Raw genomic sequence first — 27514 nt, 5'->3', positions numbered from 1 at the left:
TCTCCCACTGAGACCAGACAAGGCAGCCCAGCTAGGGGAAGGGATCCAAAGGCAGGCAACAGAGTCCAAGTCAGAGACAGAGCCCCCTCCAATCGTTAGGGGACCCACATGAAGACCAAGCTGTTTCCTGTGTGTAGGGGCCTAGGTCCGGCCCTGCATTAGGCAGGCCTTTTAGCTTAGCATTTTCAGGCACACTGTTTTTTAACAATGGTGTGACTTTTGAAACACTGAACTGTGCAGGACACAGTTCTAAGTTCTTTGCACACACAGGCTTATTTGGTTTTATTTCAGAATGAGGAACCAAAGCAAAGAAAGATAAAAGGCCTTGCATAAAGTGCTAGAAGTTGCGTATTCTTACAAGAAATTGCAGGGCTGTTTCTTCAAAGCCTATCTTTGAAACCACCTTGCTACTCCAGGAAAAATTAGTGGAGGGTGGGGATGGGGGGTATGGAGAGAACTGTTACAGTCCTCTGTAATACAGATAAAATTTTATTTGAGGGTGTTTTATTATTCTCAGTTACAACTGTTTTGAAATCTTTTGTACTAAAAAAAAAGACTCACACTGAACAGGACTTTTTTTTTTTTTTCTTTTTGGTCCTGTCTGCCTCTAATTGGATGTTCTGAAATAACATTTTCAGTTTGTATGTGGAGGTTAAAATTATTTTATGTAGATTGTGTCTTTTTATATGCTTAACTTCATTTTCATCTCCATTTTGACAGCAGCCCAGATCTGAAATGAAGGGCTCAGAGTCTTCCAGAGCTGTAGACAAGAGCTGGCTCCTGTGCCAGGAGCACCCCTAGCCCATGCCTACGTATCTGTCACTTTACTTGGTTGCTCATACTTGTAAGTCAGTAGTGACAGAATTGCCTGGTAAATTCTAGAAAACTCTCAAGCTTCAAGAAGAGGTTGTAGGAAGTTGCGGTTTGGAATGCAGTCAAACAGAAGTTCCTAATAACCTGGAGAGCCACCCTGTAAGCTTTGTCTCTGAAGTTTACAGGGCCGAACCCTTTACCTACGTGTGTTAGCTCTGGCAGTTTGTAAATGTTACAGCTCTGAAGCGTCAGGCTTTTCCTAAAGAAGTGGTTCCCTACAGAAGCTCTTGTTCGCTACAGAAGCCCGGCTCGCCACTGCAGGGGCGGGTTTTCCCACCGCAAGTGTTTACAGCTTGAGCAGGAGGGGGTGGTTCCCCGGTGGCAGCTCTGCTCTGCTAGGCATGGGAAGGGTTTCCCCTGTGAGAGTGTATCAGTTCTGCTCCAGCAGGGGGGAGGTTTCCTCAGTTAGAAGGGCAAAAAGTGTTAGAGCTCTGCTCAGAGAGTATCCTTACAACAAGGAATACCACAAAGTCATACTACACAGCAAAGCTCGCATCAGAGATTTACTGGGAGGGGAAGACCCAGGATGGGAGCTGCCTCTGCTGGGAGAGAAAGGGCCGGGAACTGAGCAGAAGGCAGGGCTTTTATAGGATTTCTTGGGGTCGGGGTATTTCCAGGTTGGCAATTTCCAGGGTGAGGATTGGTGGGATTTAAATTTCCGAGCTTGGGCAAGATCAGGGATTGTTGGGTTTTCCTGTTTGAGGATTGGTGGGTTTTTGTTTCTTGGCCCTGGTCTTGGGTTTGGGGACAAGTCAGGGTCAGGGTGCTTTTCCTTTGCCTTTTAACCCTACATAGCCTCAGAGCTGAGTCCTAAAAATTGTAGGACACCCAGTTGGTGTCTATCTACTGAGTGAGGCTGACTGACGTTTAGCTTCCCACTCTTGTATGTTTCCAGTGTGATATGTGGTGTTAGAGGTGTTGGGATAACGAAAAAGAGTTTTTCCTTCTCTTTTTCAGCTTCCTGAGAGCTGGGGACAGGGATCCTGGCTAACCTATCTTTTTACTGCTGAGGGGTTCGCACACATGGATGCCCAGTATGAGGTATAGTTAGGTGGATTGCAGATGAGCCAGGGAGACTTTTACACAAGCAGCAGGTGGGGTGGGATTATCCATGACCACCAGATGCTTGATTCTGTCTTCCACTGAGATTCCCGGACAGGAAATGAAAGCAATTAGTGATCATCTGAGGGTCGTTTTCTTCAACTGGGCTTGGAAAACCAGGAGCTCTTAGCATTACAGGGATGAGAGCCACCAAGCTGAGTGCTTCTTCCTTGGATATTAGTTTGCTGCCAAGTAGAAGCCTCATTTCCAGTCCCTTTCCAAAGGTTTGTATCCTGCAACACCTCAGTGCATGCTGGGAACTTGGCGGGGCATGGGATGTTAATTCATTTTTACTACAGAGCCACTGGAAGCATTTGCATCACACTGTATGTAGAGTTACTGCTATAGACGCCAGAGCCCCCTCTTGTCCCAGGGTTACAGCAAACACTGAAGGGGTATGCCTGGAATCACGAATGGAACCATCCCTTCGTCGTCCCCCGCCCACACACGTATTTCTGATAATGCTTAAAGTAAATTTTATATATAGAAATAAATTATTAATATCTGATAGCAAACAGAAGAATCAGCTGTATCATTGCATGAAAACTCATTTTCTCATTGGCATTTAAGCCTCTCTGTTCCGGGGGGGGGGGTAGTGGTGTTATACCAACTTCTTGATTATATTTTACTTCCCTTTTTTCTGTCTCTTCTTCCAGTTTTGACTTTTGTTTGGTGTCTTCTCCTTGATACCTGGCCTCATTAATCATTTGAAAATGCCAAGATATTGGGTCAGAAGTCTAAAGGCCTCACACTATCTTAACTTGCTAAATTAATTGTCTCCATTGGCTAGCATTCACCCTTTTTCCTTAGGACAATGAGGCCTTTAAAAAAAAAAGATTTATTTATTTTTACTTAAATGAGTGTTTTACGTGCATGTATGTGTGTGTACCACGTGTGTGCCTGGTGCTTGAGAAGGTCAGAAGATGCTGCCAGATCCTCTGGAACTGGAGTTAGGAAAACTGAACTACCATGTGGGTGTTGGGTTGACCCTGGGTCCTCTACAAGAGTAACACGTGCTCTTAAGCTCTGAGCCGTCTCTCCAGCCCCAAGGTGGACATCTTTTTATAGCCACAGGACAATGGTACAGAGATCACTATGCAAACATTGAGGCAGACTGTGTCGTTTCGGGTCAGTCAGGTGCCCCAGCGTCCTTACAGATGTTTCTCTACCCTCCTCCTTCCAACCGAAAGGTCCAGGATATAATGCATTAACACACACTGACTTAGTTGGCCAAGAAATAGTTTGTTTTTTTAAAGCTCCTGGTGAAGGAAAAGAAACATCTGTAAAACATATCCAAAGCTTCCGCTGAGTGCATATAACAGGTCCCAGCAAGAAATCACCTCAGGTTCTCTTGCTCATGAAGGATTCAAAGATCCATTCATTTGTTTCTTCCGGTTGTGTGTCTGTGCCTGTGTGAGATCCCGTCCACTGAGTGCATAGCTCCGTGGAGAAGGGAGGGCACAGGGTTCCCTGGAGCTGGAGTTACAAGTGCTCGTGAGCCTCCTGATGTGGGCACTGAGATCTGAACCCATGTCCTGTACAGGAGCAGCAGGTCTCTTAAGCCCTGAGTCTTCTCTACAACCCAAGATGTTCTTATCCTTATGCTCCATGCCTATGGAGCTCCCTCACACAAATCATTATGTCAGCATGGTCTGCCAGGGTGTTAAAAAGATCAGTTGTTAGTTTATGCCTTTGGCCAGTTTCCTAATTATTTTGTGTCAAAGCAGTCCTGGAGCGTGAAAGGCTTTGTATGAAGAATGTGGTACCCACAATAGCTAACCAAGCAAAAAGGGAACTTAATCAGAATTTAATCCTCTTGGAACTTTTGGTAGGGACAATAACAAAAATACCTGAGACCCAGCTATGCTTTATTAGTTACAGGTAGTATAAGACAAGGGCTATAAGAAAGATCAGCAGTTTCGCTCAGAACTGGTATTGTCTGCTTTAATTTATTTATAAAACTTAGCTCTCAGCAGTGAGTGCCTAGTGATATCAAAAGACAATTTCCATAAAGTTTTCTTCATTGAATTTTCACAAGCCTTAGCTCTCAGCAATTTTTAGTGGCAATCAGAAGTCAAGCTTGCATCAAAGTTTTATTTAGCCCCCCTTTTCCCCACTGAATATGTTCAGCAGACAGCGCTACAGGGACCGAAGGCAATTATAAAAAGTTGGCTTCCAGAAAGCGTGGGAAGCAGCGTAGTTGACGTCAGCTGGTTCTCCCCACCTCTCTCTTCCCATCCATCTGCCTTGACTGACTTGTCCTCACCACACTGTAGTCAGCTTCTTGAAGAAGTTTCTTCTGAAGCATTCTGATAACACGCATTTTGTCTCTGTTGGACCGGGAACTGTGGGGTTAGAGATCCTTAGAGTTGTTCCCTGAGATTCCATTTTCCTCTAAATGTTGGCAGATAAGAATAGGGATGATCCCAGGACGTAAGGACTGTGTACACACACACACACAAACACACACACACACACACACACACACACACACACACACACACACCTCTTATCCCCAACACACACTCATACCCTATCCACCAGCAAGCACAGTACTCACGCATACACCCTATCCCCTAATGCACCCTGTCCCCCAAAACACACACATACCCTATCTCCCCAAACACACAATACGAGAGAGAGAGAGAGAGAGAGAGAGAGAGAGAGAGAGAGAGAGAGAATGTTAAAAAGAGATCAAATTTAGGGAATGGAATATGCTTTAGTTGCAAACACAGAAATTGTGATTTTTCAAAAATGTATTTATTTATTCACTTTCCATCCCAATATTGGCCCTTCCTTTCCTCCCAGTACCCCTTCATGCAAGTCCTCTCCCCTTCCACATTCCTCTTCTCTTTTGAGAAGGAAAAGCCCCCCTCTGGGTGTCACCCACCCCACTAACCCCCCTTCCCCCACATTTTCTTTGATGTATAGGAGTTGGAAACGGTCATAAAGATTTTCACATGGCCGTCCAAGACCAAGCACATGAGAAAGGTTAGGCAGAGAGAAGTTACTGTGCAGAGGGAGAGGGGACAGCATGTGCAAAGGCCCTGACAATACACTGGGTGAGTCTGCAATGTTTATGGCCCCAGACCTGTGTGGATGTCTATAAAAAGTAGTCACTCATGCAGTGGGGTCGCTGGTTTGTCATAATGAGTGATCACACATTATTTTAGAGTTTGATGAGACCTTCAAGAGTGACCTCCCCGTGTTCCAGTTTGGGAAACTGAGGATAAAGAGATGGTTTGCTTCAGGTCAGCCGTTAACTGATTTCCAGCCTGGACAAAAAAACTCATTTTCTGATTGCACCACCTCAGTTCTGAAAAGGGTGTGTGTGGTTGTGCAAACAAGGGAGAGCAGTCTACCCTATCAGATAACTTGGCAGTGTGAAGTTAGAGCAGATCCCAGCAGGCTCTGCATCTCCCTCGGGAGAAGAGCAAGTGAGTCGTGAGGCTCTGGGTTCAATTCCCGCTCCAGGTAGGAGGGTGTGGATGGACAGGTGACAGTCTGATTGATGACTGGTCAGACACTGTTGCCTGAGAAATGTGTCGGCCTCCTCCCTTTAAAGCCTTGTTCCTGTTAAGCTCTCAGTCTCCTTCTCTCTGTTTATCCTGGTCCTGGCTCAAGTCATGTCAGGACGTTTTAGACATTTCCTCAGCAAACGCCTCGCTCCTTCTGAACGTCTGCACATCTGTTCACGTGTTCTTGGTGCTCCTGCTTTCCCTGGCCAACTAGCAGTACGTAGTGGTTTCCCGAACGTCTGATGTTTAATAATTTAAGGGTGTCATAGAGTACTTCACACCTATTAACTCAGACAGTTCTGCTGTTTGTTATTGCAGGGCTGTGATCAGACATCTGTAGGGAAAGCAGAAACATCGTTAGACACCGTCATGGCGGCTGCTGTTTCCCTTTAGTTCCTTTTTATTGTTTTGAGGAAATCTATCATTTAAATTTAGAAAGTTTTTTTTAAAGCATTTACTGATGCTAATCTCTCCCAGAGTAAAAAGTGGACGTTATCCAGTGTATACCAGGAGATGTCACATGACAATTAGAGAAAGTGGACGTTCTTAGTATATACCAGGAGATGTCACATGACAATTAGAGAAAGTGGAACTACCCTTTGAATTGTTTCTCATGAGTGGCAAAGTATAAGCAGGAGGGGATTCAGAAGCGTGCGTGTCACACACAGCGACCTCAGTGGAATGGGTCGATTTAACTGTGTCAGGAAGATCCTAACACCGACAGCTTTAGGCTTCGTGAACAGACTCTACGTCCAAGATAGATGTCGAGGTTTAATAATTACCAATGGAAACCGTTGCCTATTTCTTAGACCAATTTTATCTTTGTCCTTTGATTTTTGGTTGTCCAATTCTTTTCTTTTTACGTAGCTCAGAGATGTCCCAGACACACTATATATCTCAGGCTGGCCTTGAACCACCCCTACTCGCTGGGTGGTGACAGATACAAAATACTATTCTTGGCCTAACCTTTTATCTTCTTTCTTTCATTTTAGAAAACAATTGCTAAGATTTGCAAATACATTTGTAAGTTTCCCCAAAGAAAAAATGTTCAGGGGGCTGGAGAGGGGCTGTCTGCTCTTCCGGAGGTCCTGGGTTCAATTCCCAGCAACGACACGGTGGCTCACAGCCATCTGTAATGGGATCTGATGCCCTGTTCTAAAGTGTCTGAAGTGCCTCAGGTGTGTCTGAAGACAGCGTACTCACATACATTAAATAAATAAATAAATAAATAAATATATAAATAAATAATTTTTTTTAAAAAAAGCAAAATTGTTCAGAACGTGATGATATAGTTTATTCAGTAAACAGCTGAGTAAGAAACTTTACAGACTCTCTCGTGTTCTGTAGGCAATTGTGGGGATGAAATCTCGCCCGTTATACTGTTTCCATTCCCAGATCCTCTGTGGAGAGCCCTCTGCACAGTGTAGAGGACATGCAAACCAGGCCTCTCCTCGCTGTCCAGACCGCAGCATGCACCCCTTGATCCCCACTCGGGGTTGGGGTGTAGCCTACAGGTAGCACATCATGTGCTGTCCTTTGTAATGGGCGGGATCTACTCATTCGCCCAAGCACAGTGGAGGGTCGGTCAGTCGGCACAGACCAGGGACGCAGAGTCATCAGAGAGTAAATTCTGGCCCACCTCAGCTCACAGTCTGATTGGGCCCCACTAATACCTCCGTGGGCTCCTGCTAGTTTCTCTTGCTGTCTGGGCTCTGTGAGGAAGGCAACCTGGCCCCCTCTCCTGCAGTCCCTGTTCCCCATCCTTGTGTGCAGGGTTGTTTGCAGATGCTATGGCTGTCTGATTCGGCTTGACTCTTAACTTTCCAGATGTGCTATGGTGCCACTGTGCCTACAGGCGGGGCGCAGGGTTCCCTTCTATCCATAAATTGGACATGGAGACCGATGGAGATGCAAAGGTTCTGCATATGTACCCCTGTGGCTCTGTGTTACCAGCTTCCCCACAAATTTTGCCTGTAAATTGCCCACAGCTCTATCACACGCTGTTTCACAAGTGAAGAAAAAACCCAGAGCCAGGTCAGGGATAGCCAAGTCAGGTGCACCCTCATTTGACTACAGGCTTCAGAATGTCTTATCTCTCTGGGTAGCACCCTGACTGTTAAACCACACTGTGCTACTTTCCACCCAGGGGGACTTCTGTATAATCCTCACTGACCACCTTGGCGCGTGCACTTCCTTTGACCTCACTTCCCTTGGCTCTGGGTTTCAGGCCTTGAAAAGGGCCATCCATTTACCCCTGTTTCTTCCTTAATGCGCTGTGGAGAGTGGTGGGTACCTTATGATTTAAGACTATTAGAGGCCAAGGTCTATTTGCACTTATTGATGTGTCCATTTGAACATGTTTCTTCTTAGGTTGTCTTTCTTTGACTTTTTATAAGATATAGAATGTGTGTTCTAAATCAAGCCATATACATATCATATATACCTAGGGATATATGCTTTATACTTGTCTTTGTGGGTTGTCTATGTCTCTTCTTCTAAAATTAAATTTCACTTTTTTTTTATTTATTTGGGGCATGTGTGTACGCGTACATGCGCATGTGCAAACGTGCATGTACACAGCTCTTCTTACTGTGGTAAATTAAGCATAACCCGAATTTACTATTTGTTGGAATGAGCCATAACTTAACAGGAGTGAGTTATGTAGAAGCCACAAGAATTTAGTTTCAGAACATTTTCATCAGTCCAAACAGAAATTGTCTCTATTTTAAAACAGCAGCAGCAGCAGCAACAACAACAACCAAACTCAATTCCCCACTTCTCCCACCTCCTAGCAACCACCAGCTTGCTTCCTGTCAAGAAGGGATTGTGTGCACTTGACTATGTAAATAGGATTACACAAGTCATTTTTTGTTCCTGGCTGCTTTCACTAAGCATGATGGTGTCAAGGTCCATTCATGTTGCCGTGTGCATTTGTATTTCATTCCTTCTTCTGGCTGCATAGTACTCCTCTGTATGGATGTACCACATTCTATTGGTCCACAGGGGTAGATAGATATTAAGACTCCTGCTCCATGTTGGCTACTGTAAACAGCTGCTATGAAAACTCACATTTTTTTCTAGACATATGATCTAATTTCTCTTGTGTACAGAGGTTGCACTGCTCTGCCTTTGAGAAGCTGTGTTTATTTGTAGTTTGTTTCTTTCATGCTAGGTTGGCTTTGAATTTGTGATCCTTCTTCCTCTGCATTTTGAGTGCTTGCATTACATCTGTTCATAGTGAATCCTCTACCACACTCCTGTTGCTCCACAGTACTCCTGGCCTTCCCATTGGCTATGACGTGGTTGGTGTCTCACTGTGGTTTTACCTTAGGCTGACATTGTTGAGAGTCTTCTCACATATCTTAATTAAAAAGAGAAAAAAGAATGTAGGTAATAGTTTGGCAGGACTGGTGCCCTCCCACCCTCATGATCAGGCATGCTAATCAATATTTAGCAGCTTGGGGCCCTGGTTTTTAGCTTTGTGAAATTCTGTTGGGAGTAAGTATTTCCACTGTCTGCTATCTGATGTCCAACATGATGAGGGCAGAGCTAGGTAAAACTGTTCTCATCAGTAGATCCAGCGTGACAATAGAGGGAAGGAAAGGGTGAAGGGAGCTCTATTGAGGCTGCCCGGTTGTGCATGCAAAGCCACACAGGATACCATTCACATGTTAGTTAGAAGAGAAAAGGATTTAATATTTATTATCTACCCCTAATCTTTAAACACTGTCTTTTGAGCATGCTGTACAGTCATAGGAGAATCTAAGGGGACGTAATTAACCAGCTTTCTGGCTCCCAGCTGATTAGTGTCAAAGCGAGGATTTAAATTACCTAAGTCTTCCTTACAGCAGGGCTCTCTTCTGTTCATCAAGTATTATGGGTTGGAGTTTTCTTAGTCCAGTCTCAGGCTTGGTGAGTTGCAGATCCTCAAGACTTAGCAAATTGCTGTGTTCGGGACTATCATTTGTTAAGTGAAAAGAGGCAGAGCCACGTGAGGGGAAAGGCTCACGCAGGGAAGTCTGCTAGAAACCAACCATAGTGTGAGCTTCCAAAAGTCCTCTTCCAGGGAAGTCAATTCCAGCATGCTTAATTAACCCCAGCAGTGACTGGAACTCACTGTGTCTGTGCCTTTTTCATTGTTTGCCTTCAACTCCAGACTTCCAGGGAAAAAGCTGGCATTCAGCAAAACTTTTGTTTTCATAAACTGAGCCCAGTGAGTCACTCAGAGCTGGGAATGTGACAGTGTCCCCAAGCCTTCTCAAGAATAGCTGTCCATCTCAGTGGGTTGTTTTCTGCACAGGGACCAGATGCAGAAGGGGTGAAATGGCGAGAGTAGGAAGCGGCCTTTGTTACCATCTGTAGAAAACTGGATGTTGTACAGCTTTCTAAACGCGTCTGCCGAGCGGAACAGACATGCGCGCATGCGCAGCACCTCTTTACAGACTATGGCGGCCGCTGGGCTTGGAAGTTTCTGTGGAGTTCCTCCTATGTGTGATGAGTTCTGACTGCCCAATGCAGATGGCTCCGAGTAGCTTCACTAGCATGTCTCTGGAATCGTGGTGACTTTTTTCGCCCATAAAAGGCTTTTACCAGAACAGCTGAGCTCTGCAGTTTGTGTTCCAGAACCCCAGACACCCTGTCTCCTCTGATTCACATTTTGCACTGGTGAAATTAGACGAGAAGCATCTTCCTTTGCCTGGCTTCCTTTGTGTCTGGGCGACTGAGGTGTTTGTGGGTGTCCAGTTGTCTCGGCACATTCCAAGGACTCTCCTGGGGAGGAGCTGTTCTGGGGGAGGAGTCAGCCATTGTGCTGTTCCCTCTCGTCCCCCACCAACCGAGGGAAAGGACTCACTGTTGGCTACATGCCTCTCAGTTCTCAAGTTGAGAGGAGAGTTCTTTTTCTGCCGCGCGTTTTCTTGGTTTCTGCTCCTTTGACTCCTTCGATTTGAAGGCCGGAAGGAGTCTTTGTGAGAGTTGGGCAGAGCAGAGTTTTTGGCTGACTTACAGAGCACTGGTCTTGACATCCAGTGGTCCTGCCCACTTACAGTTTTACCTGACACTGAGCAGGTAGATGCATCCGTGCCTCGTTTGAGAAGTAGAGATAATGACAGTTACAACCTCATTGGGGGGCTGTGTCAGTCAGGAAAGTGGTGCATCCGACGCTAGTTAAGTGTTGAGCAGCCTGGCATTTGTGAGCCTCGAAGGAAAGTCAGTAACATTGCTGTTAGGAGGTCTCGGGATGCCTGAACACATTTTTGTTGTGAGCATTTGTTTTAATTTGAGACAACAAAATGCCTCACCCTCTCCGTCCCATTCCTTTAAAAATTTTTGCGATGCTCAGATGAAATTTATTGCGTAGTATTTTTAATCAGTAATGAACATTTTAAGGTTATTGTTTGAAAAAGGAGTTTCGGGTGTGTGTGTGTGTGTGTGTGTGTGTGTGTGTGTGTGTGTGTGTGTGTGTGTGTTGTGGGGGATGGGAAGGGACAGTCTGTCCACCTTCAGCAAACCAGTGAGCTCTGGGGTTCATTCCAGCCATACTTCTTACTGACTCAGTGAGCTGGACACTTGGTTCAAGGAGGTCAGGTACACACAAGTACTTTTCTCTGCTTCTCCTACCACAAGGACCACCCACAGTCTGCACTGCATCCAGTTGTCTTTGCAGGTAGAGGCCAGAGTCATAAAAACTGATTTAGATGCATTCCTGGGTTCCCTAAAAAGACTTCGGTGCCAGCTTGGGTTTATGTTGTAGAAATTGAAATTTTACCCAGAGTCTTTAATTTTGTTATCTTCTTGAAACTTATAAGATTGCATTAGGTCTTCCTGTCATGTGCTTTACAAAAACCACACTTTTTCTTATTGCTTGAGACAAACTTTCACTCTTATTTGTAGCCTAGGCTACAAACCTTCAACTTGTTCAGCTTCCAGAAGACTAGGAATCCAAGTATGTGCCACCATCCCTGACGCAAAACCATTGCTCTTGAGAACTTTGTCTTTGCATATTTTCTGCTAATTCTTTACTTAGTAACTTTCAAACTCCCAAACAAACTTATATATCCTCCTCCTACCCCAATCCTCACCAGAAACAGAGCACTTAGCTTCCTTATCCCCTTTGCCCTTTTGGGAATGGGTAGGCAGGGTCTTACTATGCAGCCCTGGCTGACTTGGAACCCTGTATGTGGGCCAGGCTCGCCTCAAACTCACAGAAATCTACCTGCTGCTGCTTCCCAGGTGCTCATATTAAAACCATGTGCCACCACCACACATGGCCCTGTCCCTTTATTCACTTTCTCCAGCTGCCTCGAGACACTTTCAACACGGCTGGAATATTCTTGGACTTCCTTGATGACCCTGACTCTTTGTACAGTGAATGATTGGCAGTGTCTGCACACGTGAGTTCCATGGCTATAGTTCTGGTGACTACTTTTCTTCTTCAAAGACTCTCCTTCCACAGCCATGCCTCTCAAATGTGTCCATTGCTCACTGTCTCTTCCAACTTGGCCTTTCCCATGGCTTATGCTGGTGTCTTGTCCTAATAAGTTTCCCTCTTCCTGGGGTTGGGGATTTAGCTCAGTGGTAGAGCGCTTGCCTAGGAAGCGCAAGGCCCTGGGTTCGGTCCCCAGCTCCGAAAAAAAAGAAAAAAAAAGTTTCCCTCTTCCTGTGCCTTGACTCATGTATTCTGAGGTCTGAACTCATCCAGTTGTATGATTCTGCTTTCTGTGTATAGCTCAATGCTGCCATTTGCCCTTATCTCCCCACTTTCCTCAACACAATCCAAGCCACCACCGCTTCCTAGGTGAATGCAGTGACCTCTGTTTGTATCAGGACTGAGTTATCTGTTCCCATGAGATCCAAGAACAACACTGGTTTCAAATGTAGACATGGTTTTTTTCCTCTCAATGTGGATATTGAGAGTCAAGCCAGGAGGCAGCTCTTCAGGATGCGTAGGGCGGGATCCAAACTAAAGAACTTGTCTAAAGATTCTTGTCTTTCTTGCCATCATCTTTCACGTTCTTTCTTGTGACCCAAGATGGCAACTTGTGCTTTAGCCGTCTTATCTGAGTGAAAGCTGCAAGCAAGAGAGGCAGATGGGCAGGAGGAGACGTCTCCCACCAGAGCCAGCTCCCTTTGGCAACCTTCCCTTGTGTTTTACACAAAGCCTTTTTTTTCATCAACCATATCGGTGAGAACTTAGCCACATGATCAGATCACTGTACAACTTGACAGTGCATACCTGTCTTTATTCTTGACAACTGCATAACTTCCCCAGAGTGGGTGCCGTTGTAAGGAAGTGGGTATTGTAGCAGACAACTAACAATCACTGTACGTCCACTCTCCTCCAGTCTGCTGTGCACAGTGGCTCTGTTCAGTGATAAATAGAATCACGTGCTTCCCTAAGACTTGTTAGGAACATCACATTATACCCATCCCAGAAGGGTAGCCACTGCTGCCCTGCTCTCAGGGACCTTCATCCCCTCTCGTCCTCACTTCCCCTCTGCTCTCCTGAGTTCTGATCCCTGAAGGTATCAGTGCCTCCCACATCCGACTGTGGAGTCCTAGGCATTGGCTGTGCCCTCTTTCTAGAATGCATGTTCCTCACTTGCGTGACTCAGTGCTATCCATTTCAAGTCTCAGCTGAGTGATCCCATCTTCCCTAATTCCACTCCATTCTCCCTGATTAGGTTAGGTTTCCCTGAGTGGAACTGGGATGCAGCTCCTTGCATGCTGCAGGCCCTAGGTGCAATCCTGAAACAACAACTCAACCCCCAACATACCTAGCTCCCTATTGTATAATGGCATGTTCCATTTTTACTTTGTTACTTGTCTCTTTCTAGTTTATTGTCAATATGATTATATTACTCTCTGTCTCTGGCAAATGTGGGATTTCAGGACTGAGGAGGTCCTGTGTGAAGACTACTTTGGTGTCACGTCTCCAGAAAGGAGAATGGGAGAGAGATGCCTTGCCAGGTCATCAGAGGTGCAGAGACAGCATCTAGATGCCTCATGTAGAGCCATACCTCCATGCTACTTGGTGTTGCCTGTTCTTGGGGAGCTGGCTCCCTAAGGGCACAAGTTTCAAGCTCTGGAGCCAGGCAGCTATGCCTGGAGCTGTAACAGTAGGCATTGGAGCAAACTCGAGTCTCGGTTTCCCCACATGTCAGTAGAGCAAATACCCTCTCTGCAAGGCTATATGTGCACGTACACCTGTTGGAATATTCCAGATTCCTCTCAGTGTGGCTTAGAAGACAGGGAGATGATGGAAACTGAGCGGGTGGTGAACAGCCTTCCCTCCATCCAATACTCACACTGTATGCAGAGAAGGGAAAAATTCTCTTTTTCTCTGCTTATTTTAGCTTTTTTGGCGGAGGTCCTAAAAATTAGACTACCAAAAGATAAGCAGTAATTCTTCTCAGTGCGTGGGCACCTCCACGGGAAAAGGGAGATGCAAAGATGTCAGTTAAAGCTAAAAGCTCTTGTTCCGAGCGACAAGCTCTAAAACTGTGCAAAGCGGAGGGACTTTGGCTAGCACAAGAGACAAAGAAGATAAAGGTGACCTGAACAGGGCTTGCATGCTGTGTTTGTGTTGCCCCAGAGTACCTGACAGAGAAAGAAGCTTAGGAAAGATTAACTTTGGCTTATAGTTCTACTCCATTGTGCCAGGGAATGCTGCTCTCTGGTAGAGGGAGTTCTGTGGTAGACGGAGCCCTTGACAGCAGCCAGACCAGGAAAGCAGAGAACAGTATCCGAAGCAGCACCAAGCTGGGACCCAAGGCGTGACTCCCATAACCAACCGTCACCCATTGTTGATCTACAGGTACGGTTCTCATGACTCCCACAGGGGTCCCATATCAGATATCCTGCATGTCAGATGTCTGCATTATGATTCATGACAGTAACAAAAATAACAGTCGTGAAGCAGCAACAAAACAGTTTTATGGTTGGGGGCCAGCACTACACGAGACACTATATGAAAGCCTTGCAGAGTTATGAAGGTTGAGAACCACTCATCTACTGCCTCTCAGCACAGCACAGCCTGATACTTAAACATGCACCTTTGGTGACATTGTCCAAACCATACACATGATTCTCTGTCAGAGTCATTGGATAGTTCCAAGGTGATGGGAACAGGTTTCTTACTGTGGCTGTAGACACACACCCCCCGGGGGCAGGCCAGGGCCAGGGGGGGCGGTCAGGAATAGAATACAGGCCAGTATGCCTTTCCTGTACTTGACATTTTCAGTATTCTGTACCAGAGAGTAGTCCTATCTGTCTGTGTCTACTACAGGTGGCACTCCACGTGAAAATATGTCCCAGACTGTGTGGCAGAATCAGGAGCAAAGCACAGTCAGGATGATCCCAGAGCCGCCACACCGGTGGTTCTCAACCTGTGGGTCATGACCCCTCTGGAGGTCACACATCGGATAAGCTGCATATCAAATATTTACATTACGATTTATACGGGTAGCAAAATAGCAGTTAGGAAGTAGCAACAAGGTAATTTTATGGTTGGGGGCCACCACAATATGAGGAACTACATTAAAGGGTCACAAAAGGTTGAGAACCACTGCTCTACTCTGTGTCATCCCTGGTTATCACTGATCCCTTTTGACCAGCCAAATTATGCATTTGCATAGGAGCCTAACATGGACTAATGTTGATGTTCGCTAGCATCCAAGGCCATCGTTAGAGCCTTCCTGACTGGTTGGTTCATGCCTTTGTACTCTTATTGCTTGAGTAAAGAGAAGCTTTAGCCAAAGGTATCTCCTGCTTTTGTTCTGAAAGTGCTCAGGGCCTCTGGGTGAGTCAGTGCCCACTCTGGTTTCCTGCTGTAAGTGAGACAGAGCTTAAATAGCTCAAAGGCTAAAAACAGCCCAGTCACATGAAGCGTCAGTCATCTTTTTAGAAAAGATTTGCAAAACCTGAGGAAGTCAAGGTAAGCCGTTTGGTTGCAAACAACAGATGTTGAAGCCAGACACAGTGGCACAGGCCTGTCTTCCCAGAACAGAGGAATTGCTGCAAGTTCGAGTCTCGTCTGGTCGACAGTTTTCAGGGCAGTCGGTACTTTATAGCTAGACCCTGAGTCAGAAAAACAGAAAGAAGAAGGAAGGGGAGGAGGAGCAGGAGGAGGAAGAAGAGGAAGAGGAGGAGAGAATAGATGTTGGGGGACAGTGGTCATTTCTGTTGTCCTCTTAACATCTTACAGAGCTTACTTTATCCCTAATTATCTCAAACCAGATTCTCATTTCATTTTATTTGGTGAGGTAACCGACGTTTGATAACTGTCCTCCCATGAGCCTTATTGGAGTCTTGAAGGCCACAGTGACTGAGTCTAGGATCCAGTGCTTCACCTTTCCCAGGCCACCTGTGGGTTTAGAGTATTGGTAGCTAAGTTAAAGGAACACTTGCTGTGTTCCTGTAGCCCAACTAGTTCACAAACAAATGAGACTCAAATTATGGTTATTTCATTTGGCTTTGACAATTACTGGGGGGTCAACCCTAATTTCTTCTTCTAACCATTGGCCTTGCTATCTCCCCAGCCGTGTACCCCAGATACTTGATGTTTCTTCTGGCCACATGATCATCATCCATCTTCCCCCATGGCAGCTTCCTCTGTCTTCCTCCTTCTCCCCCTGGTCTCTTCTCCTCCAAACAGGTCACTCCAAACCCACCTACCTCTAATCCCTACAGTAATTGTCTGTAGCCAAGTTTACCGAATCAGTAGATTTAAATAGGAATAAGATTTGCACAACAAAAGCTTGTAAACACCTCTAGAATTTAGCATTACAATACATAGCAACAGACCAAACCTCAGTCTATTCCAGCTTTTTTCCTAAAGGAGTTGACCATTTAAATTCTTTCTACAAACCAACAGTGCTCTCGATGCTGTTACTCATCACGTTTTGTAGCTAGAAGAAGGGGCAGAGAGAGCTTGAATCAGTTGTTCAAGAAAAGTCCAGACACTGGTTGCCTCCTCCACCTTCAGCTCCCAGTTACAATTTCTTTATTTCTCTTGATCGTGTGTGTGTGTGTGTGTGTGTGTGTGTGTGTGTGTGTGTGTGTGTGAGAGAGAGAGAGAGAGAGAGAGAGAGAGAGAGAGAGAGAGAGAGAGAGAGAGAGAGAGTGCGTCTGGAGATCAATCTCAGGCCCCGGTGCTTACAAAGCAAGCACATTGCCAAGTGATCCATGTCCCCAGCCTCCCTTTGATGCAGCTTAGTCTGTCAGTCACACAGATACTTATGGTTTCTAGCCCTGAGAGCATCTTGAAACTAAATCTCTCCAACTCCTCATGCTTTGCGCTCTAATAGTCTGTCTTCTTTTCTTTTTGGGGGAAACCCTTATTTGTGATTTAAACTCTGACTCAAGGAAGTACCTCCTTCATGATGCTTTCTCTGATCTGTCCCTGGGTCCCACTGCTATCAGTGGACTATAGACGTCCTTCATCCTTGGCTGTCAGGTTGCCAGTTCCCTGTGTGTTACCAGCAGAAGCGGAATACATGTTGGGTAATGAAGCCGGAAGGAGGCAGGTGTAGGAGAGAGAACAGGTAGTGTAAGGGGAGTCAGTTATTAATCCCTACTCATTATTCTTCCCAAGAGGCATGGAACTTTGACTTAGAAGTGGACACTCAGTGTGACCCCCCTCTTCCTTCATGACGAAACACTGTATAAATCGTGATATTTTTAATCATAATATCCATAAGTCATATAATCATCTTGGCAATCAAAGTTGCCTATCAAATCCTAACATTTTCCTAGAGCAACACCAGATGTCAGTTGCACTTTGTTGGGAACTAGGCATGCCTCCACCCATTGCCTGTTCAGTCTGGCACAGGTAGCAGGTACTCCACAGAAGGTCACTCAAATAGGAACAGCCATAGCGGTAGGTGTACAGGATGCTTGTGGTAGATGAACAGGTTCAAGCTGTACTGAGCAGAATCATTTGAAATAACCAATACTGGATCCTTGCCTATAAACATGGCCGTTTGTGATAACGTGACCTACTAAGCCCTTAGTGAATTAGCAAGAGAAACCTACTCTCTAGGAGACCACTTAAAAGCTGGCACTAGGTAGAATGGAGGTTTTAGATGTGTTCACTGATTTCATGACAGTAACCTATGTAATTCCTTGAAGCCATCTGAGGCAGCTGTGTCTGGGTGTGTCATGTGATTCTATGCTCTATGCACCAGTGTGGAGCTGGAAAGAGCAGAATCAGCCATTGCTGCTGCTGTGTAGGGCTCTGTTCTCAGAGCACTTTGGCAGTGGATGGTGCTGAGAGGCTTTTTTGAGAATGGAATGGGCAGATGATCTGTAATGCGAACGGAGAGCTGACTACATCATCAAGCAAGCTAAAGTGGGGATGAAGAGTTCACGTGTGTCTCAGCTGCGAGAGCCGGTGAGAACCAGGGAAGTGTGTAGCCAAGAGTCAGCAAAGAGTGTAGCTGGGTAGCTTGGAGTGCCTCTACAAACCCTTTCTACTCTAAAAGGCTTTCTTCCATCCATGGGAGGCCCAGCTTCATTTACCCCTAGCTAATTTCTTTTAACCTCTGTGCTCTGTTTGTCCAAGGGTGACAGGCAGATGCTAAACCCACCATCACTTCGATAGAGTCCATAGCTCTTTGATTAACAGTGGAAAACTTGGAACGGAATGGTGGATGCAAATTGCTGTGTGCACTTGACCTTTGAGAGCCCTCGTGTAGATAGCAGGATTGTTGGGTTTCCAAGGCTCATTTCCTGTTTTGAGCCCACAGTGCCTATCACCCTAAGAACAGCCAGTGAGTTGGTAGTGGCAGTTAAAATATGTGTCCGTGTCTCAGTTCTGTCAGCTGATTATAGACCCTTTCTATATTCCCACAGAAAGTTATTAAAACTGGGTTTCTTTCAACTTTGATCATTTAGCATTTGATAAGCATTTATTAAAATGCTTTTGAATTTTTAAGTTTTTAATGAACATTTTTAACCTTTTATTATGGCATATTTCCAACACGAGACTGGACAGAACAGTATATAGTAAACCCCGTTGTACACAGTAAGCAACACATGGCATGTTCTGCCTGTTCCCTGTCCTGGCTCAAACCCTCAGGCCATTGCCTTGTGGTATTCTCCACCACTGAGCCTTCAGAATACAAGCTCCACAAGACACAGGGTCTCCAGTTTAAGCAAAGGCACAATGCCAGCTCAGTATTCCTAAATGTACCAACAGAACTTTCTTGATGCCACCAAGTCTCCAAGCTGAGGAAGAAATTGCTTTTAAAGTAACTTTATAGAAGTGATAGGGTGTGTTATAAAAAATTACTAAAAGTTGATTTTTTTCAGCACCAATTGAAAGGATACTATTAGACGCATTAACAGTATAGGGGCTTACAGTCCATGATTATCATGGCCAGAGCATGGCAGCAGGCAGGTAGGCGTGATACCGGAGCAGAGCTTACATCTGATCCACAAACACAAGGCAGGGGATGGCGTGAATTTTATAACTTCCAAGTCCACATTCAGTGACATATCTCTTCTAACAAGGCCACACCTCCTGATCCTTCCCATACAGTTCTACTGAGTGGGGATGAAGCATTTACATATATGAGCTGATGGGAGACATTCTCATTCAAGCCATCGCAGCCAGTTTTACCATGTTTGGGGGAACCTGAACTCATGTTCCAGGGTGTCCACAGAAAGTACTTCACTCACTGAACTGCCTCCTTAGACCCAGCAGTTTAGTATTTTAATGGTAGAGAACCATGCAGATAGCAAGAAAATAGCATAAGTCCGGGGACAGCTTATTTGGAGGGCAGGTTAAGGCTCTGCCTTTGCAGTGCTCTCGCTGGCGTGGTTCAGTTTCAAATAGTTCATGTTTGCAGTCTACACTTATCTGCATGCCCCTGTGTCTGTGTTCCCTTCACAGAAGAACTTTCCAGGTTATGGGCACTGTAGAGGTTAAGTTCTCAACAAGCTGTGAGCTTCTCAACTTGGACCTTTCTAAAAACCTAGCCCTGGGGCAACCCCAGGGTAACACTGTAGGGAATACAGAAGGACCGTCACTAGATTAGCCACTGGCTGTGGTGGGGATGCTGAGCACCAGGATTGGGATTGAGTCCCAAGGACTGGGTGTTGTATGCTGTGCATTTCGTTTCCATACAAAAGCCCCAAGGCTAGACTCCTGTCTCTGAGTTGCTAGTTACTCACACAGCCCTCACACACCAGACACACGCTTAATCTGAGGGAGAGTTGGCTTATGAGTCTAGTTATCTCTCATGAAGATATGAAGTGTTAGAAAGAGAAAACAATACAGAGCACACGGAGGTAGACAGACTGGCAGACATCTCCATCACAGAAGTAAAATGCTACCTGTCAGTGTGTGTTATAGAAACTGAATCCAGAGATGCCTGTCTTCTCTGCTGCTGCTGCTGAAAACAGTGAAGTGTTCTGTACTGGTCAGCAGTGACCACCATAGCAGAGGCAGGGGAGTGTCCCGACTGTAGTTACTGGATCTGAGAGGATTTTCATGGGACTGTTAGACACAGTGACGTATGTCTCTAGGACCTGTAATTGCCTGCATTGGCACAGTCTTACGTGAATATTATTCTGTGATTTTAGAAATGGAAATGAAATGTTTTTGCTTTGAGTTTTTTTAACATTGTGTTTTCATTCTGGATAATTAACTAGTTCTCAGCCAACAGCCCGAGCAGGAACCATTTTTAAAACCATAATCCTTAAAAACCACAATCTTCATAACTAAGCCATTCTTGTGTGTTGTTAATAGAAAGGCTTTATTTTTATTATTGTTATTGTTATTATTATTATTATTACGGCAATACTTTATCAGATGTTCCATATTAGAAGGTTTTTGCGCTACTCTAGACCTCATTCTTATTAAAGAGAAGCCATCAACCATCAAATTAGAAAAACTTTTATTTTTTTATTTTTAATTTTTTAAATTCTAGTTGATTCTAGTTTTTCCTGACCCTGGAGGGGTCTGGATCAAATTCTTCCCATGGGACACAGGAGCGGGTCACAGCCACCCAGCACTTTCCTGCCGCTCCCTGATACTGGTCCCTGCCACACTTGTGCCGCGTTCTCGGAATTCTGCACAGGTGGAAGAGGAAAAGGCCCTAAGGAATAGGCCTTTGGTGTCTCTTTGAGACTCTTAGTAGGACATGTCCCTCACCTCTGGATGAGCAGGCGGGACCTCTGTGCCCTTCCCACAGGAACTTGAACTTACATGGCAAGCACTTTTTCTCCTTAGCCTGGGAAAAGATCTGCTTTGAAAGTTTCCAGGGTCAACACATTGTGCTGTGTATGTCTTGACCTCTGCCGTGACGCTCTGGTGCCTGCGGCTTTCCGGAAGGACATAGAATCAGTACACTGAGTGCCACTGAGTGAAGCAAGGTCAAGGCAAGATTGCATGTTACGATCCGGACTATATATTCTTGAGGACTGCAAGATCTAGGAATTGTACATTTTATCTTTTTAGTTGTACCCATATTTTATTCCCTTGCCATAATATTTCATATACATAATTATATATTTTTAGTTTATTTTTTCTTAGTCTGTGTTCTCTAGATGCCTCTGTCTAGGGCATGCTGTGTCAGTGTTTGTCTTGGATCTGCCCGTTTTAGCCGGTTAACAAGGAACTGAGGCTGGCAGGATATGAAACTGTAGGTCGATGAGTGGCCTAATGGTAGCGTAGCAGTGAGTGTGGCAGCCGGTTCCTCATAGCCAGCCCTGAGAGAAAGGGCGGGAAGCTGTACGTGACCCACAGCCAAGCAGAGAGCTCACCCGGAGGATTGCTTACAGAGAGGGATTTGGCTCCAACAGACAGCCATTTTACCACACACACCCAAATGTGTTGTCAGCTTAGGCAAAGTTCATATCTTGTTTCTATTTAGATTGTTAATTTGTTTTGGTCTGAAAGCTGCATCAGAGCTAGAAGTATAACACCTCCATGTTTTGTCAACACATAGCCAAGCGATATTAAATGTGTATAGCATTGAAGAAGTCAGGGCTGGGTTCAAATTCTGGGATGATTGTGACTTTGAGTAAATTAATTATATTCTCCATGGCTTGGTTTCTTCATGCGTGAAGTGGGGTGGCAAGAGTTCTCATGTTATGGTGCTGTGAGAACTTCTTGGAGGTGATATGTGCACAAGACCGACAGAGTAGCTCACCCCTAGTAAGTGAGTGTTAGCAGGGAGTGTCGCGGAATTACTTTTCTATAACTGCCCATAAGTATTCAAGCTCGAGAAATCTGCTGATGGGTTAAAGTTTTAGGTAAAAGTGTTTTGAGAGACTTGGGCTTTCTTTTAGCTTGTGCTGTTCAGGTGGCCTCATAACCTCTCACAGACGCCCTTTCCTGGCAGCTGTTACAGTGAAAGGTGATTTACCAGTAAACGTGTGTGTGTGTGTGTGTGTGTGTGTGTGTGTGTGTGTGTGTGTGTGTGTATGCACATAAGTATGTAGGGGATTTATTATGTAAGATTGATTATAGGAACAGGCTTCTGTGACCATGGAGTTGAGAAGTCCCAAACCCCGTCATCTGCAGTCTAGAGATTCCAAAGCCAGTGATGATTCAGGTCAGGTCACGTGACTTGAGAATCACAGGAACCAGGGGTGAACTCCTCCATCCTTAGCAAGAAGATTGAGTCCTAACAGGGAGCAGGCTGTGCCAATCATCTCAAAGCCAAGAAGCCAGAGCTCGGCTGTCCCAGGGCAGAGCAGATGGGTTTCCCAACTCAGGAGCAGAGTTCATGCTCCTGTTGCGTTTCTCCTTCGGGGAGTACCCAGCAAGATCAGCATAAGGAAGGAGAGGAATATTTTGGCTCGTGGCTTGCATGCATCCATCATGGTGGCAGGAGCTTGAGGCCACATGCCGCTGGTCACACTGCATCAACAGGTTAGAGGTATTTTTGTTTCATGAATCTGTTAGGCACAGTAACCAAAACTTAAAAGGTAACTTTGGCTCTTATGCCAAGCACTGCTGTGTCTACTCTATATGCACCGTGAAAGAGCAGAAACTTGTATCTATACAGAGGGCGGGCCTGAGCACTTCCAGATCCTTCCAAACATCACGGCTGCTGGTTCAGTAGTCGCTCAAACCCTCCCCAGCTTTCGCATGCTCTGGTCGGGTTGTCCTTTGGTTTTCTCTGTCATCGCTCAGGGTGATACTCAAACCCAAAAGTGTTTATCCCTGTTCATGCACAAGGCTGTGACCTGACTCCCCAGTCCCACAGTAACAGCTAATAATTATTAACAGCAGCGTGAAGAATGACTGCTTACCGGGAGGCCAGCAGGGAACTTGCTGTACTTTAGATGACACAATGAAATTCTGATCAAGACTTTTAGCAATGATGCCCAGGGTGAGCCAGGCCCAGAAGAACTTTCAGAGGAAGAGTGAGCACTGGGATGTGGTGGGAAGAGAGGTAAATGCTTTGAGAGGATATATAATGTATATATCTTCTATCCATCATCTATCTATCTATCTATCTTATCTATCTATCTATCTATCTATCTATCTATCTATCTATCTACCTATCTATCTATCTATCTATCTATCATCTATCTATCCTTATTACTCATTGAGATTTGCTCAGGATAGACCCCAATTCCTCAGCCTCATATGTGAGCATTGCCTAATATGGCCTCATACAGCCTTTCTTCGTGTCATTTCCTACGCTTCTGATCCACCCTGGGTTCAGCCACTGTGCTTTGATTTCAGTTCCCCAAATACTCTCAGAGCTTTGTTGTTTTTGCAGCCTGGAACCTTCCTTGCTTTGCTCTACAGAGAAGCTGTTATTTATCCTTTGAAAACCAGATCGGGTGCTACTTTCTTAAAAGTCCAGCTTCTCCTCTATTCACTTCCGTGCTTTCTCATTCCCTGATGGATCAGGAATCATCCTCTTCTTCTACCCACAGCATTCCTGTAACACTTTCTACAGACCCTCTGCCCTCTCCCCTAACCTCGAGAAGTCACACAGCCCGGGGACTGACTGAATAAGGCTGTGCTCTGTGGGTGGTGGGAGCCAGCAAGCGCTCTCAACTCCGCCTCTCAGGCCCTTCAAACTTCCAGCTGTGAGACAGGATAGGAAACACTGGGAAGAATTAAGGGGTCCTGGAAAGAGAAAGAAGCCCTTATTTTGGAGTCATTTCCTGCTGACTGAGCGTCCAAGAAATTTCAGCACAACAGATAAAATCAAGATAGCTCGCAGAGATAATATCCCCCTAAGGACCATCATGCAGGGGTGTTCAAAACAACACAGGAATGTGGCTTACTTGGAGTCACAGTGTCTTTGACCTTGATCTTAACTGCATTAGCACTCCTCTCTGATCCCTGAAACCATTTCACTGATAAAAGCAATTTCAATAAGAGAATCACATAGAACAGTTCATTTGATTTTTTTTAACTTAAGTTTAAAACTTTGTGGATTCTTTTTGTTGTTTGTTTTTCGTTTTTGTTTTGTTGTTTTGTTTTGTTAATAAAGGTTTTCTTTGCTTGTTCTGTAGACCAGGCTGACCTCAAACTCAGACATCCAATTTCCTCTGCCTCCGGAGTGCTGGGATTAAAGGCTTGTACCACCACTGCCAGGCTTTAGCCCCCCCCCCCTTTTTTTTTTATCTTTCAACCCTGTAAAGCATATCCTTTGAGTAGTGTAACTAAGCCACAGAGTGTGGTGTTAGGGCAATTAGGCTGCGACATCTGTGCCGCTCGCTGTCTGGCTGGATTTCTCCTTCCGCCCTGACTGGGCCACTTGCCTTGGGTTCTTCAAAAAGCTTCATCCTGTGGGAAAGAGGTCAGACTAGCAGAGGGCTCTTCTTCACCAAGAGTATTCGAATGTCTGCATGCCTGCTAGAAACCAAGGGAAACCTCGGAGAAGACACATCCTGGAGTGGTCTCCCTCCTGCTCCTCCTCAGACTTAAAGCTTAAGTGCATATCGTCTCTTCAGTTCATATTAACTCTCACTACCACTTTTCAAACTTGTTAACTTTTCTTCAGCCTGACGCATTCTTTCCCGTGGATTCCGGGAGCCGACTTTACCTGAGTGAAGGCACTCACAGTGTCTCTGTTGACACACTTCCTTTGGTGCTGGAAGATCTTTGGAGCAGAAGGTCCAAATACTAATTAGCACGTTGGGAAATTTTCACAGAGGGTGTGTATAAGTTACACACTATCAAAGTCACCCTGTTTTTCTGGAGATAGTGACCTAACTCTGACACTGGCCTGTAGTAGCCATGGCTGAAGTGATTTGAGGCAGGCATTTTGGAGACAGACCACGCCTTCCTGCTGTGGGGCCAGCAAGAATAGTCTCCCAAGGGTAGAACAAAGATGGAGTAAATGCCACCCTGGCCTAAAGCTGGTACCTCTGGGGATGAGGGATGAAGGCTCACAGGATTTCTGGGATATTTCTCAGCTTTCTACAATGAACACACGTGACTTGGTAATAGAAGGACAAAGTCTCGCAATTTCTTTGACCTGTTAGTGAGTGCAGGCCCAAGGAGCAGGATGGGAAACCTTGCCTGACCAGACATTGTGTATCAGGTCATTTACAGGGCCCCTGGTCACCCTTCCCTCCTGCCTTCGGTTGTCCTCTGTCACTCTGGTCTGCTTTGGAGGTTTTATTTAGCAAATAATTCCCAGACTGTTTCTTTAAGCCAGACATCCTTGTAAGCACTTCTGCAGTATTAGCTCATTTAACCCTCATACTGTGGGGTTGATACTGTTATTAGTCCCATTTTTCAGATGGGGAGTGATGTAGGAATGTGATTTTTTTTTCCTCTCATGGCTTGTTTATTCTGCTGGGGTCTCTGTCTCTCCCATCCCTCCTCTGACACCGAAGCCACGGTTCTAAACATCTTTTTGTCCTTACTGTTCGGAGACAGTCTCTATGTATAATCCCCGACTGTCCTGGCAGTCACTCTGTAGACCAGACTGGCCTTGAACTAATAGAAGTCTGGCTGCTCTGCCTTCAGAATGATGAGATCAAAGGAGTGTGTCACCACTGTCCCCCTTTTGTCTTGTGATTTTTTTTTCTCCCAACACCATTATTGGCACAAGGTAGATGATGGATTGAGAAACCAAGGGGAAATGAGAGAAGCAGCATCAGGATGACCCAAAGGCAAAGCTGTCATAGGACAGTGTCGATACTCTCTTGGTTGGAAGGCAAGGCAGTCTAGCAAGTCCGCCAAGCTTGGTCATCGCTGACCTTTTCTTTTTGAGGTCGCCTCTAGCCAACTGTGGGGGTTGAAGGTTGCGGAGTGGTTAGGAGAATGGGTGGGAAGGAAGTGTAAGCTGAACATTCAGCTATTCTCTCAGAAAGGAAGGAGAAGACCGACGGCAGTAGGCCAGCCCATAGGCAGGTGCTCCATCTAGATGTCTATAAGCAGAAGCAAATACTTGGAAGAGAACAACACCATAACCTGTTTCTCCTCGTAACCCTGCTGTCCTGTAACTATCTGTGTAGACCAGACTGACCTTGAATTTGAACCAGGCTTGTAAAACATCCATGCTCAACATCCCCACTGTCCAGTCTGGGACTTGACTCCGTAGTCCTCCCATCCCTTGCAGCTCGGGTATCCCAGGGGCCAGAGGGCTTCGGCAGCACTCAGGGACTTCTGCCCTCCAGGACTGTTTTCATCTGGTGTGAGCTGTGGTGTCATCACCCCCAGAATGAGGAGAACAGGCCCTCCTTATGGGGTGCTCTGAGCACAGAGCTGAAACGATAGCTGCTGTCTTACAGATACCGTGTCCTTTTTATTTTGTCTTAGAAACAGGGGTAAAGGAAAAGACAATGCTAAGACCTTAGAGTGCCGCTGAGATGCAGGAGGGAGACCTGGGAACCTGCACTTGGAGTGGCTGTGGGCCTTTCTGTAAAGCAGTGAGAGTTAACCCCTGAGGGAACGGTGAAGGGGGATGCATGTGGCAGGCAGGGCTAGTGGCCTCTGGAGTAGACACACAAGACCGGAGAGCAGCAGTGAAGGCCCAGTGAGGTGTGGGGATGGAGGACAGGCCATCTGTAGCCCCCTTCAAGGGACCAGGAACAGAACTATAGATAGATTAGAGTATCTGGAGGTAGAGGGGAGGAAGGAGAGAAGGAGAAAAGGAGAAAAGGAGGGAGAAGAAGGAAGGAAAAGGATAAAAAGATGAAGGAAGGGTAGGAGGGAGGGAATGAATAATGAACTGGCTGAGAACACACACATACACTCAGTCACACTCACACATACACTCACACACACATACACACACACACAACCACACACATACACACTCACATACACATACACACAATCATACTCACAAATACACACGCTCATACACACACACACACACACACACACACACACACACACAGGGTAACAGGGAAATGAGGCTAGTGGGGGGAAGCTGCTGATGACGTGAGTAGGGCCAGGTTTGAAGTGTTGCCCCTTCAACTGAAACAGGGGTCTCACTATGTATCCCTGACTGTCCTGGAACTTATTAAGTAGACCAGGCTGGCCTAGAACTCACAGAGATCTGCCTGCCTCTGCCTCCTGAGCACTGGGAGTAAAGGCATACTCCTTGCTTGTGAAGTCTTATGTCTGAAGATGTCATGCCGGCTGGCCACCGAATCCCAGAGATCTGCCTCCTTGGCATTGGGATGACAAGTACCTCCCTGTGCCTCACTGTTTTCACATGGTTTCTGGGGCATCAAACTCAAGTCCTTACGCTGGTAAGGCAAGCACTTTACTAACTGGGCTATCTCTGTGTTATCTTGCCTGCTGTAAGTTGTAATCTTCTGAGTCAGTAATTTTATCATCAACTGTAGTCAGTCATTAAATAGTTTTCTTATGTGACACGTCTCCTCTTTCTCTTCTCACAGAAAAAATACAGAAAGGGATTCATTGATATTTCAAAAATCAAGTGTGTGGAGATAGTGAAGAACGACGATGGGATCATTCCCTGTCAAAATAAATTTCCATTCCAGGTGAGTTAGCAGCCGGTGCCAGGGTCTGTCCTGTTCCCATCCGACATCACAGTTTCCTGTTCTGGGTTTCCTGGCTG

General features: G+C 45.6%; 1 protein-coding gene across 1 annotated transcript in view; it reads left to right on the top strand.

Moving 5' to 3' along the window:
• The window catches only part of Tec (tec protein tyrosine kinase), a 63897-nt gene that overhangs the window by 3754 nt on the left and 32629 nt on the right, over positions 1 to 27514 (top strand). The window contains exon 2 of the mRNA XM_032916221.1: positions 27333 to 27437. Coding sequence (XP_032772112.1) covers positions 27333 to 27437 — 105 coding nt within the window. The remainder of the gene's footprint in view (positions 1 to 27332; positions 27438 to 27514) is intronic.

The sequence above is a fragment of the Rattus rattus genome, chromosome 11 (genome assembly GCF_011064425.1).
Source record: "Rattus rattus isolate New Zealand chromosome 11, Rrattus_CSIRO_v1, whole genome shotgun sequence".
Lineage (NCBI taxonomy): Eukaryota > Metazoa > Chordata > Mammalia > Rodentia > Muridae > Rattus > Rattus rattus.
Note: the sequence above shows the minus strand (reverse complement) of the source record. Positions and strands in the feature narration are given on the sequence as shown.